Below are 13285 nucleotides of genomic sequence, written 5' to 3'. Positions count from 1 at the left end.
TGCCAGATGACATAATCATTACAAAGTCTTTTTAAGGTAACAGTTGCAAAACTTCTAAAATTATATCACTTAGCTCTTTTCTATGGTCCTTTCTTTGTGTCCTATTTCCAATACAGCTTCCAGTGCAACTGTATTTAAAAAAAAAAAAATCGTACAAGTGCTGAGCTAAAGTACTATTTAATTTTGTTTCACTTAGCTTATTTACTATTTTAACTGCTGTACTCATAAGAAGAGTTGAAGAGTTGAAATCAGCTTAAAAGTTAAGCAAAATAACAGTACCTCACAATGCTGGCGAGAAGCTTGAATTTCACATTCATATTTGTTCTTTACAGATTCTAAGCAGAGCTCTCTATAGATTCCTGCAACCAAAGACAATTACTCTGATTATGTTAGCAATAAGGAGTTTCAATATCACTTCCCTACACGAATTCTGTCCTAACTATTTTATAAGATGAATCAAGAAGAAATTGGCAAGTGAGTCTAACTTTACCTTTAAAAACTAAAAATAAAAGGCTCAGTTAAAATATTTATCAAAGAAGACTAGAAAACTAAGAGTTTAAGTGCTAGAAAAAAACTACACTGCAATTTTTAGTTCTTACCCATTTTTCTAAAGCATACTCCTAAATGTTTGATAGAGAATGATTAAAATGAAAATAAAACTCTTCACCTATGAAAAACAATCTCTTGGGATTCATAAGGGAAACAGAGTCAATAAGCTCTGGTTTCTTAATCATATATACTCAAAGTAACAACTGGATAACATAACCATCAAAACCACTAGTTTTTAACTATTATTTATTTTCAGAGTCCAAAGCTTCCAAGAGGATTAAATGTAGAAACTAATATAACAAAATTTATAAACTGATACGAGGTTTGAGTGCTCCTAACAGGGCTTTACCTAGAGAATGGATGCTCAAGTGAGTTTAACTTAGAGATACCAAGACAACAGCATAAAATAGGCACCATGGTCATGCAAACATGCCATCACAAAAATGGCAAACAAAGAGGTCTAGATGTATATGCTTAACTCTATGCCACAGTTGCCCCTAGAAATGTAATTCTGTTTCTTGTATAGAAAAGACAAGGGACAGATATCTGAACTATGCCATCAGCAACACATTCACACACACTACTTTTTGTACAATCAAAAAATAAAGGAGGCTGCCTAGTAGAAAAGTGAATAATTGACTGAAGTAATATTTCCTAAACATCCACTAAGTCTCACTTAGTGCTTTTAGAATGTCCAGGAAAATTAAGGACATGTTTACTTTTAAGGGTGTGCTAAGCCAATATGCAAAGACAGCAGATTAAGCATCACGTCATCCACATACTTAATATTAAGCACTCAAGAATAAAATTTGGTTTACGGTGGATTTAGTACAAAAAGAACCTATTATCAACAATGTCTTAGGTATTATATAACAGGTACATGAGGATCAATTAGTGTCCCTCAAAAAGAAAACAATCAGCATCTCCAGTAATTAAATTTCAGTTTTTAGTTTGACTATGGAAAATCATTAAGTGACCTTCAAATAGATATACCCCTTGTTATGCGTGGTAGGACACAATTCTGAGGCCAGATCCCAGTTACAAACAGAAGACTGAAATTTAACCACACAAATATAGTACATCTTCATTTATTCATAGCCACAAATGAGTCATCAAACTTATCAAAATAAAAACTCATGACTAAATTGTAGGTTTGAAGGCGAATTCCCTGTTCTTTAACATCCTGATCAAACATTTAAAAAATGTTTTTACAAATAAATCCTTATCACTCTTACAGATGAAAAATACTAAGAGGACTTAAATTGAACCTTAATAGGAAATTAAACTGCGATAGTAACAGTATCTCTTAATGAAAGTATCATGGTTTCTAATTGTTTCACATATGGAAGTACCTTCTCAACAACACTGTGAGCAATTTGAGGGCTTTTTTTCTTTTTTCAAGCCCCTACAGTAGCACAGAAAAGCATGAGGCATTTAATAAATAACTGTGGGCTGACTGACAGTGAAATACTCTGGTCAATGTAAATACAGTTGTACTTCCATTAACAACAACCGCTCACTTGATAAACACCTTTTAAGTCTATTGAAGAGTTCATATTCTACTATATGGAAAAGATGTTTCACTTTCCTACCTGCTACCTTTGTACGAATTTGCATATTTTCTTGTAAAGTTGCCAGTGGTTCCAAATATTCTGGTGCTTTTCCAGCTATGACTTCTTGTAGTTTTGCATCCACCTGACTTAATCGTTCTTTATAAAGTCTTAATAAAGCAAAAATTAAGATATTAATTTTAAAAGCCCAACAAAGGCTAACAATTTACCATATCTATACATTCTCTTCTTAATATCATTCATATTCTAATAGCCTACCAAATGTATTTTTGCCTTGATCTCAAGTGAAGAGAAGAACGCAGTTACATTACTTGACTTTATGCACATAATCACAAAGAAATGTCTTTCTATTTTTTAGATATATCACTCTTTAATGGTTAACTTACAATACAAGAAATACAACTGAAATAACCACTTTTGGTCACTCTAGATGTTTTTGTTTTAACTGCAGAATAAATCAATTCTAAGAGACACTGAGTTTAAAAAAAAATCATTTTGAATAATTTAGATACAGGCATTACTAGCTGTCAAAAATAAATAATTCCCTGTCTCCTCTCCAAGTTTCCTGAAAAGCAGTCAGTATTACAATATTCAGCCTACTTGATTTTTAAAAGAACAAAGAGGAAGTAGAGTGATGAAGGTAAAACCAATGGCTAGAGAACTTGTGATCTGGCTTACTCAGTTCTTCTAGACTGCAAATGAAGAAGCTATAACAATATGAGTTGCTCAACAGATGGGGAAGTGAAAAGTGGGGCAAGGAATCCCTGTTGCTCTATTTATGAGTCCACATACAAATACTCCTAATTTACCAGCTGTCATCCCAATACCTTTAGCTTGATTATCAAAGACAGTATGTGAGACAACTCAATGTTCATTTTTAGCAAAAATCCTGCAGGACAGAACTAACTCCTTTTTAACAGGAAAATGTTTAAATTGTCATTCTTTATGAAAGGTACTTCTAACCCTGGTTTTGTGGCATTTCAAGGATATCCTAAAATTTCAAAGCAGACAAACAATTTAAGATCATTTTGTAAAATTTTTTTGGCCATTTATTACTCATCATAGGTGAAGAATGTGTCATATACATCACAAGGATGGCATCTAGTAACTTCCAAAAGAAACCACTGCTTATGCTTGTAGGTGTTAGTATAAATAGCAGTTGGCTATTGAAAACATGATGCTACCTGGCTTTCGTATAAAATTCCACTCTTTCCTCTTGAAAATATAAACCAATACAATTAAGGCAACTAATATTAATTGTCTATTATTGGTCATTATAATTAGCATAGAGATTTATACAATGATTCTAAAGGAATAAAGCAAATTTGAGTGTTAATACAATAACTATTCTTTTTTTTAAACAAAAAGGGAAAAATTATCTGAATTAACTGCCAAAATAATACATTATCACATCTGGGTTAAATTTTTCTAAAACTCAACATACAATGTGTAAAGTCAGAAAAGTACAACATGATACTTACAGTTTTTGAACTTATAAATACAACTTTAGGCAAAATGCTAAAAATCTGATAAAAAAGATGACTGTCCCTGAAAAACATCAAACTCATACAAAATATTGATAAGGTATCCTGAATAGGTGAACATCTTGAATGAAGAGGATATGTGAATTAACAATATTCAATTAGCTCACTTTTAAAAGAATAGATTCCTCAAAATCAGTATAATTTCTACAGCCTTGGAATCCAAGTATAAACTCATCAAAGGCAAGGATCATGAGTCCCTCAGCAGCAACCACAATACTATTCACAGAATAGAAGCTCAATTAATGTTTGTTGGATGTTGAACACTGAAATGAATGGAAACTTGGATGGCACAAGTTCCTCTATCTTTTTAAGGAGGTGGAAGAACTCACCTTCCACCACTTTACAAACTGCAAATTGTGGATTTTCTGCCTTAGGAAAGGAGTGCTACTGTGCCCTGTAGTAGCAGAATAGGCAAAGCAGGATATTTATTACTATTATTATTATTATATTTCCCACCTCTTCCAAAGAGGATTTGAGACAGCTTACAGAGATACACAGTATGACAAGATAAAAATAAAAAACAAAGCAATGGGGCAAGACAAAAAAATAATTATAAACCTGGTGCCAAGATTTTTCTTTTCTAAAACATATTTCTAGATTCCAATTCCTTGAGAAAGAATCCTATTAAATAGTGGTAATGGGTCTACTTTTAACACTTTCAGAAGTGAATAAAGCTGGTAGGGGGAACTGGCTGGTGGTCATAGTGAGCCATGAGAAAGTAAAAATCAAGACAATTGCCTGCCCCAAGGTGAACAAGATTAGACGAAATTACTCACTAGATGCAAAGTTCTCCTACGTAATATATTATACTAGAGCTTTACAGCAATTTTCATTTCTTGGATAACCATAAAAGGCACTTTAAAAGCTCAATAGGTATATCTTAAATAATTGTTTAAGAATTATTCATTCACGGATTACTTGTGCTAAAATACAAAAATACAAATTTGCTTCCTCTTTTCCAGAATGATCCCAAATGAACTGAATGAACTCTCTGTGTTGCCCAAATAATGGATTCCTGGGGATCCAAACTATTTTAATTTCAAATTAATAATGTAAATCTTTAGAGTAAGAAAATATCATGGTTTTTAAAGCCAAAATTTTAAACCTTGGATTATTTTGGATTGCTTATATTAATTTGTTGCACTAGCATGGAACGTTATCTATATATTCATCTCTAATACCAATGAACGTTAAGACCAGAAATGGCATAAATCCAGCAGGATTCATATGGTAACCAAATCTGTCTTATTTAAGTCTGGCAATTCCAGATATTAAATGGGCTTTCATCTCTTCTTTGGGCCTCTCTAGGGAAGAAGTAGGAGAAAAGGAATAAGCAGCAAAATCACGAAGGATTCATAAACTGAAGAGCCACATTCTGAATAAGTTAAGGTGTCTATAGTCTCAGAAGTTTCTCTCTTTCATTTACAATTCCTAAAATGTAGCATGTCCCATAACCTTGCCAGCAAGTTCCAAACTGAAAGCTCACCTTTAAGATATTTTTAATCTGCATCTGCATCTATTCTGTTCTCTCAAATCACTGGGGCCCATTCTTGCGTTACCAACTTTACATAAGAGTTCTGGCATTATAAGGAGGGGGAAAAAATAGTATCTAATAAACACGCACTACATGCCAGACAAATGGGTGAGAATTTTACATACTGCTCATTCAATCTTTACAGTAGATAATAAAGAATCTCTTATTATACCTTTGAAATCTGTCAAGAAAGCCTGGATTCAGAGCCTATGCTCTTTCTATTCCACTACAGTTCCTCCAAAGTAATGTGCCTTAGTGGAAGGGACACCATAGAGCTTTCTGCACTAGGAGGCAGAAAGCCTGGCTTAATTTATCACTTTCTGAAGAACTATGAACAAATCACTTAACCTCTCTGAGCATCAATCTTCTCACATGTAAATTAGAGATAAGACTATCTATCTCCCAACCTTACAGAGAAGCAAACTAAATAATGCATGTGAAAACACGTAATGTATATATTACCCAATGTTAAGATATAAACAAAAATCACTATGCCATCTTTGGGAAATACCTCTCTTATTCGCACAATTTTAAAATGCTATCTTTATCCAATTATTTAACAAAGGAATGAACGAAGCAGATTAGAATCAAGGGTGCAACAACCCAGGAAAACATTTTCATTACCAACCCCACATAAAAATCTTATTATATCCCCCCAAAAAACAGCCTCAAAACCCTTGATTAGTTAATGAGGTCTTCAGCAGGCAAACAATAGTCCAAGCCTTTTTCAGATCAGTCGGTCCCAGAAAATACGAAAAGGAAAATAGTTTAGAGTGAATATAATTTCTCTCATGCTAGTGTACACGTGACAAGGTTGAGATTCGGTGACAATGACCTTCTGAAGTCACTACTTACTGATCCTTGAGATCGGTAAACTGTTTTTCAAGATTGGACATTTCATCTAAACATTCCATTCTTCTTCTTTCACAGTCTTCATCATCCATTTCTGTTAGTAAAAGGCAAATATCAAAGGTAAAATTAATTTTATGTTCCAAATATATCTGAATGTTAATTCAAATGGTAAAAAAAAAGAAAAAACTGAAATAAGAAGTTAGATATGCAAGGCCTATATTCAGCCTTAAAATACATATTTACCAAAAATAATTTCCACTATAGATTTTAACCTAAAATACAGATGAATTAAAACTATAACAGTCTCTAGACCTTCTTATTTTTATTTATTTTTAAATCATTTTAAAGGGCCGACATTAAACTGTGACTATGAAGTAATTAACCCACTTTTGGTCTGTTTTCCACCAAATCACGAGAACTTAAGCACCAAGATGATTCTGTCCTTTAAAGGTTAATATTGCTCAAAAACACTTATGGAATTCTTCTTTCAGCACTGCTCACATAGATGATTTGCCAGTCAAATAAAAAAGAAGACTAATCTCATTATGTTTACCACAGAATATCTTGGTCTCCTACTCTTATATTCCCATTGATCCCTCTCCCCAAATTACTGTCAGTCAGTGAGAAAGAGGAAAATGAGAAAAACAAGCAAACTTTTCAAGGAAAGCAACTGTTAGTTACCAGCTCTGTCCTATATTTCATATCTTGTATTTTTACATCACATACAGTTGACAACATCAGAATAACTGAAGCTCAAAATGATATGCATATTGATCATCATCAAATAAAGGTCAAACTATGAGAAAGAGTTAAATTATGTTCAGTTATCTTTGAATAGTGAGGAAGTATACAATTTTTTTTAACTTTTCTGAAACAGATTAAAATTATTTCTGGCTCCTAATAACTTATTCCTTGGCAATTTAAAACGTGGTCCCTCAAGATGACTCACTCCCCAATATCTCTGGATAGTTTTTCTGTAGCCTTAGGACCGGCCCAGTACCAAGGTTGGAGAAGAATAAAACTGTGGAAGTTTAACATGCAAGACAAATGGTAGAAAAGAAATGCTTTCACAACATGCAAAACTGCAAAATTTATTTAAATAATTTCTTTGCACTTAAAAAATTTGACTTGTAGTTCAAATTATTATTACATTTTTCACAAATTAAGTTGTTCATTATTTTCTGGGATAGAATAAAAAACAGTGAAAAATCACAAGGGTCAACATGAAAATTAGAGAGGCAGAATTTTAGTAAATAGATGTCATTTTGTGAGATCCTAGCTCCCATAAAAATTAAAATTAAAAAAAAAAAACAAAGAACACTTGAAGATAAAATGTTTTACAGATCTAGGAAATGTATTCACATATAGTATAGACGTTCTTTCTCTGTATTCCTCACTTTTGAAATCTCACCTATTTCCATGACTAGGCAGATGACTTCCAAATTATGCTTCCCATACCAGGCAGGTCCCAACGCCACATTTCCACCTGTCAGTTGGGTACTCTGACTTAAATATACCATCAGGACCTCAAAAACAACATGTCTGTAATACTCTATCTTCCACCTTCATCTCAAATCTTTTACTTTTCTATTTCTGTTCATGCTACCACCATTCTCCTTGTATCTAGGTTTTTCTTCTTACCTTGACTCGTTTTTTTTTTTTTTTTAAAGTATTTGTTTATTTATTTATTTATGGCTGTGTTGGGTTTTCGTTTCTGTGCGAGGGCTTTCTCTAGTTGTGGCAAGCGGGGGCCACTCTTCATCGTGGTGCGCGGGCCTCTCACTATCGCGGTCTCTCTTGTTGCGGAGCACAGGCTCCAGACGCGCAGGCTCAGTAATTGTGGCTCACGGGCCCAGCTGCTCCGCGGCATGCGGGATCTTCCAAGACCAGGGCTCGAACTCGCGTCCCCTGCATTGGCAGGCGGATTCTCAACCACTGCGCCACCAGGGAAGCCCGACTCTTAAACTTGTAGTCATCAATCCCACTTTCTGCTTTTTTTGAAATTTTTCACATCTCTATCTTTTCCTTTTCTAGCTCAAATCCTTCTCCCAACCAAACTGGTTTTCTCACTTTTTGAATAAGCCTTAAGCTCTGGCCTTTGCACTTTTTCTTATATTCCTCCTTCTATAGCAGGGGTCCCCAACCCCCGGGCCATGGACTGGCACCACGTTAGGAACTGGTCCCCACAGCAGGAGGTGAGCGGCAGGGGAGCAAGCAAAACTTCATCTGTATTTACAACCCCTCCCCATCACTCGCATTACCGCCTGAGCTCCACCTCCTGTCAGATCAGCAGCGGCAATAGATTCTCATAGGACCACAAACCCTACTGTGAACTGCACATGCAAGGGATCTAGGTTGTGTGCTCCTTATGAGCATCTAATGCCTGATGATCTGAGGTGGAGCTGAGGTGGTGATGCTAGCACTGGGGAGCGGCTGCAAGTACGGATTATCATTAGCAGATAAGTTTGCACAGAGACCATAATAAATCAATTGCTTGCAGACTCATATCAAAACCCTGTCAGTGGGACTTCCCTGGTGGCACAGTGATTAAGAACCCACCTGTCAATGCAGGGGACATGGATTCTATCCCTGGTCCAGGAAGATCCCACATGCTGCAGAGCAACTAAGCCCATGCGCCACAACTACTGAGCCTGCACGCCACAACTACTGAGCCCACACACCACAAATACTGAAGCCCGCATGCTCTAGGGCCCGCATGCCACAACTACTGAGCCCGAGTGCTGCAACTACTGAAGCCCACACGCCTGGAGCCCGTGCTCAGCAACAAGAGAAGCCACCGCAATAAGAAGCCCGTGCACTGCAATGAAGAATAGCCCCCACTTGCCGCAACTAGAGAAAGCCTGCGTGCAGCAACGAAGACCCAACACAGCCAAAATATAAGTAAAATTTTAAAATTTTTTTTAAAAAACCCTATCAGTGAGTGGCAAGTGACAATTAAGCTGCATCTGATGGCAGGCTTTATAGTGGCAAGTGAGTTGATGTACTTCAATTGTACAGCTGCATCTGGTGGCAGGCTTTAAGTCAGAATCCGACACTTATTTTAGTCTGCGCCAGGCCCACCCATTATTTTATTTACCACTTCCGTCCGTGCCTCTTTCCCGCACTGTGCACTTGTCGCAGTCACAGTTTTGGTAAGCCCACAAGCTAACCCTAGCCAAAGTGAGTAAAAACAAATATCGCTGGAGAGCTTCTTTGAAAAGCAGGAAAGACCCAATGATGAGACGGCAGAAGACTCTAAGACTACCAACAAAAAGAAAGCTGGGTTTAAAAGAAAATACCAAGAGTCCTACTTAAATTACAGGTTCATTGCAACAGGTGATTTACATTTTCCAAGCCCACTTTGTATAATATGTGGCAACCGGCTATCCAACGAAGCCATAAAACCTTCAAAACTGCTTCGCCACATGGACACCAAGCATCCTGCATTAAAAGACAAGCCTTTGGAGTTTTTCAAAAGAAAAAAACGTGAACACAAAGAACAGAAGCAATTACTGAAGGCCACCACTTCATCAAATGTGCCTGCACTGAGAGCATCATTCTTAGTGGCTAACCGCATTGCTAAAGCTAAGAAGCCTTTTACTATTGGTGAAGAGTTGATCCGGCCTGCTGCTAAGAATGTCTGTCGTGAACTTTTAGGAGAGGATGCAGTTCAAAAGGTGGCATGTGTTCCTCTTCCGGCTAGCACCGTAACTAGATGAATTGATGAAATAGCACAGGATATCAAGGCACAATTGTTAGAGAGGATTAATGAGTCACTGTGGTACACAGTCCAGGTTGATGAATCTACCAATATTGACAACAGGGCAACAATGCTTGTTTTTGTGCAATATATTTTTCAGGAGGATGTGCATGAGGATATGTTATGTGCACTTTTGTTGCCAACCAACACCACAGCTGCAGAACTATTCAAGTCTTTGAATGACTACATAACAGGAAAACTGAATTGGTCATTTTGTGTCAGTATATGCATGGACGGAGCGGCTGCCATGACTGGACGGCTTTCTGGTTTCACTACTCGGGTCAAAGAGGTTGCTTTTGAATGTGAGTCTACGCACTGTGTCATCCATAGAGAAATGCTGGCTAGCCAAAAAATGTCACCTGAACTTAACAACATTTTTCAGGATATGATTAAAATTATCAACCACATTAAAGTACATGTCCTTAACTCATGTCTGTTCACGCAGCTCTGTGAGGAGATGGACACACGTCTTCTCTTATACACAGAAGTGAGATGGCTTTCTAAAGGTAGATCACTGGCCAGAGTTTTTGAGTTATGAGAGCCACTCCAGAGATTTCTTTTAGAAAAACATTCACCACTGGCAGCACATTTCAGTGACACAGAATGGGTCACAAAACTTATTTACTTGTGTGACATATTCAACCTGCTCAGCGAACTCAATCTGTCACTTCAGGGGAGAATGACAACTGTGTTCAAGTCGGCAAATAAAGTGGCTTCATTCAAAGCCAAACTGGAATTATGGGGGCGACCAGTGAACAATGGGATTTCTGACATGTTTCAAACATTAGCAGAGATTTTGAAAGAGACTGAGCCAGGGCCTTCTTTCTCCCAGCTGGTGCATGATCACCTATCTCAGCTTTCTAAAGAGTTGAGCATTACTTCCCAACCACAAAAGACCCCCAAACTGGGAAGAAATGGATCCGTGACCCATTTGTGAATAAGCCAGGTGAAATCGACTTTGTCCATGCTAGAAGAGGATCAACTGCTTGAGATCACAAATGACGGTGGCCTTAAAAGTATGTTTGAGACAACTTCAAATCTCCATACGTTCTGGATTAAAGTCAAGGCGGAATATCCTGAAATTGCCACAAAAGCACTGAAAAGCCTGCTTCCATTTCCAACATCTTATCTTCATGAAGCAGGGTTTTCTGCAGTGACAGAAGCCAAAATGAGATCACGGAGTAGACTGGACATAAGCAACACACTTCTGGTGTTACTGTCTCCCATCACCCCCAGATGGGACCATCTAGTTGCAGGAAAACAAGCTCAAGGCTCCCAGTGACTCTGCATTATGGTGAGTTGTATAATTATTTCATTATATATTACAATGTAATAATAATAGAAATAAAGTGCACAATAAATGTAATGCGCTTGAATCATCCCTAAACCATCCCCCACTCCCCGGTCCGTGGAAAAATTATCTTCCACGAAACTAGTCCCTGGTTCCAAAAAGGTTGGGGACCGCTGTTCTATAGAAACACCTTAACATTACCACTCCAATCCAAATTCTACCCATTCTTCAAGGTAATTTAGGTAACCCCACCTTCTTCATCTAGCCTTTGCTGACCACCCTATACTGAAAAGATTTCCTCTGCTCAATTCCTACAGTATTGTTTATAGTTAAGCATTTGTTTGGCAATTTAATCAAGTGGTGACCTATGACAGCTCTTTAATTGTAGTCAGATTATAACTATTTATAGCTCACAATGAGTAGAACCCAGTACTGCACAAGGAAGTCACTCAGAAATACTTATTTTGGGGTGGTTGATTTATTGACTGAAATTACATACTTCCATGGAGGTTTCCTTTGAAAGGGAAACCTGAAAAGAGGCTGTCAGGGTGCTGACAGACTGTCATCAACCTATCATCAATCCTTGCTTCACATGGCCAAAATCAAGACAAGACAAAGAAATAAGTCTCACCTTCACCATATGGATAAAAGGAAAAGAATCCAGGTAATCACAAATTCCATTTTTTTTAAAATAACCATTACTAAAAGTTTGCAAAAATTCACTTGTGGTGTTAACCTGCCCTCCTCTACCCCACCCCACCTCCCCCCCAAAAAACCCCAAAAAACAAAAAACAAACCTAAAGTAGCCCAAAGTTAGAAAAGATTGCAGGAAAGAAAGGATTTGGAGAATTTCAAAGTTGCCAAAAATCAGCCAATTTATAAGCATATGAAGATCCCCAACCACCCCTGATGTTAGGCTCTTCTTAGTCTTGACAAGTGCAGAGAGATGCTGTAAACGGTCCAGCTCCCACGTCAGCCCCTCGAAAGAGCACTAATACCAAGTGCTGACTGACACGCTGACTTGGAAGCTGAGATTAATAAATTCTAAGCCAGCCAAGAGCCAATACAAATCTACCCTCGGCTCCGACAACCCACCCACGTTGACAAGTAAGGGTTGCAAAGGTGCAAAATAAGAAGTCGGTGGTCTGGGGAGAGGAGGCATTTGCAGGGTCTCCCAGACAAGATGCGGCACATTCCTCGCTCCGGATAGCCCCGGGCACTACCCGGAGGTCCCAAGGGCGGGGCGGACCGCGAGCAGGACCGCGCAGCGTACGGGAGCTGGGCGAGTCCAGGCCCGCGCCCTGCCCCGCCCCGCCCCGCCAACCGGGACCCGCCGGGAGCCGGGCAGCGCCCAGCGAACAGTCCGGGTGCCACGGAGAGCTGGGAGCCAGTCTCCGCCCCTTCCCTCTCTCCCCTCCCCGCTCTCCCAGCAGGACGCAGCTGCCCGGCGTGTGGAGAGCGGCCTGTCGCTAGCCTGGCGCGAGGACTCGGGGTCCCAGCCCGCTGGGTCGCGTACCTGAGCTATCTCCATCCTCGGAGACCGACGAGCTCTCGGTGTCCTCGTCCTCGGAGCTGCTCCCCTCGTTTTCGGCGTAGTCCACCTCCATCTCATCGTGATGGTTCGTCTCCTTCTTATCCCCTCGGGAATGGACTGGCATTTTCCAGCCGCGCCGTCGCTTCCCACTCCCGGCGCCCAGCCCGGCCACCGCCGCTTCAGTGAAGGGCGCGCCGAACGCCCCGACCCACCCGGCGGCCGAGCTTTTTCTGAACCCCCTCGGCTCCTCCCCGCCCCCGCCGGAGCCTCACAACCTAACCCACAGGCTTTGCGGTGGGAGCTCTGCCATTGGTGGAGGCAGTCCTCCGAGCCTGGGGCTGGGGCTTGTTCTGCTCGGATCCGGTTGGTTGCCGGTAATTACGGCGCGGCCTCGCGGTATGTGTCGGGAGTTGTAGTCCTTACTGCTCAGACCTGCAGGGGCCGCCGGCTTCCAAGCTTCAACAGTCCTGATCACTTCTCCCCTCTGGACTTCAAGTCCCACAAGGCACGAAAGCTGCCAGAGTCGATCGCAGTTTATAAACTAAACAGAAACAGATTGTGAGAATTTGGTCTGTATTTATTCTTTTCCCGCCAAGTGATTGTCTGAGCTCCCAGGCCATCCAAGATGTTTCTGTCAGACGAAAAGGTCT

The 13285-nt window shown here is 39.3% G+C and overlaps 1 protein-coding gene across 1 annotated transcript in view; it reads right to left on the bottom strand.

Moving 5' to 3' along the window:
* BRMS1L (BRMS1 like transcriptional repressor) overlaps positions 1 to 12896 on the bottom strand; it is a 40324-nt gene extending 27428 nt beyond the window's left edge. Inside the window, exons 1-4 of the mRNA XM_061182456.1 lie at positions 12618 to 12896; positions 6054 to 6144; positions 2142 to 2269; positions 280 to 359 (exon numbers count right to left, since the gene is read on the bottom strand). Coding sequence (XP_061038439.1) covers positions 280 to 359; positions 2142 to 2269; positions 6054 to 6144; positions 12618 to 12759 — 441 coding nt within the window. The 5' untranslated portion in view covers positions 12760 to 12896. The remainder of the gene's footprint in view (positions 1 to 279; positions 360 to 2141; positions 2270 to 6053; positions 6145 to 12617) is intronic.
* Positions 12897 to 13285: the final 389 nt, after the last annotated feature.

Source organism: Eubalaena glacialis, chromosome 2 (assembly GCF_028564815.1).
Source record: "Eubalaena glacialis isolate mEubGla1 chromosome 2, mEubGla1.1.hap2.+ XY, whole genome shotgun sequence".
NCBI lineage: Eukaryota > Metazoa > Chordata > Mammalia > Artiodactyla > Balaenidae > Eubalaena > Eubalaena glacialis.
This window is presented reverse-complemented; position numbering and strand designations above follow the sequence as displayed.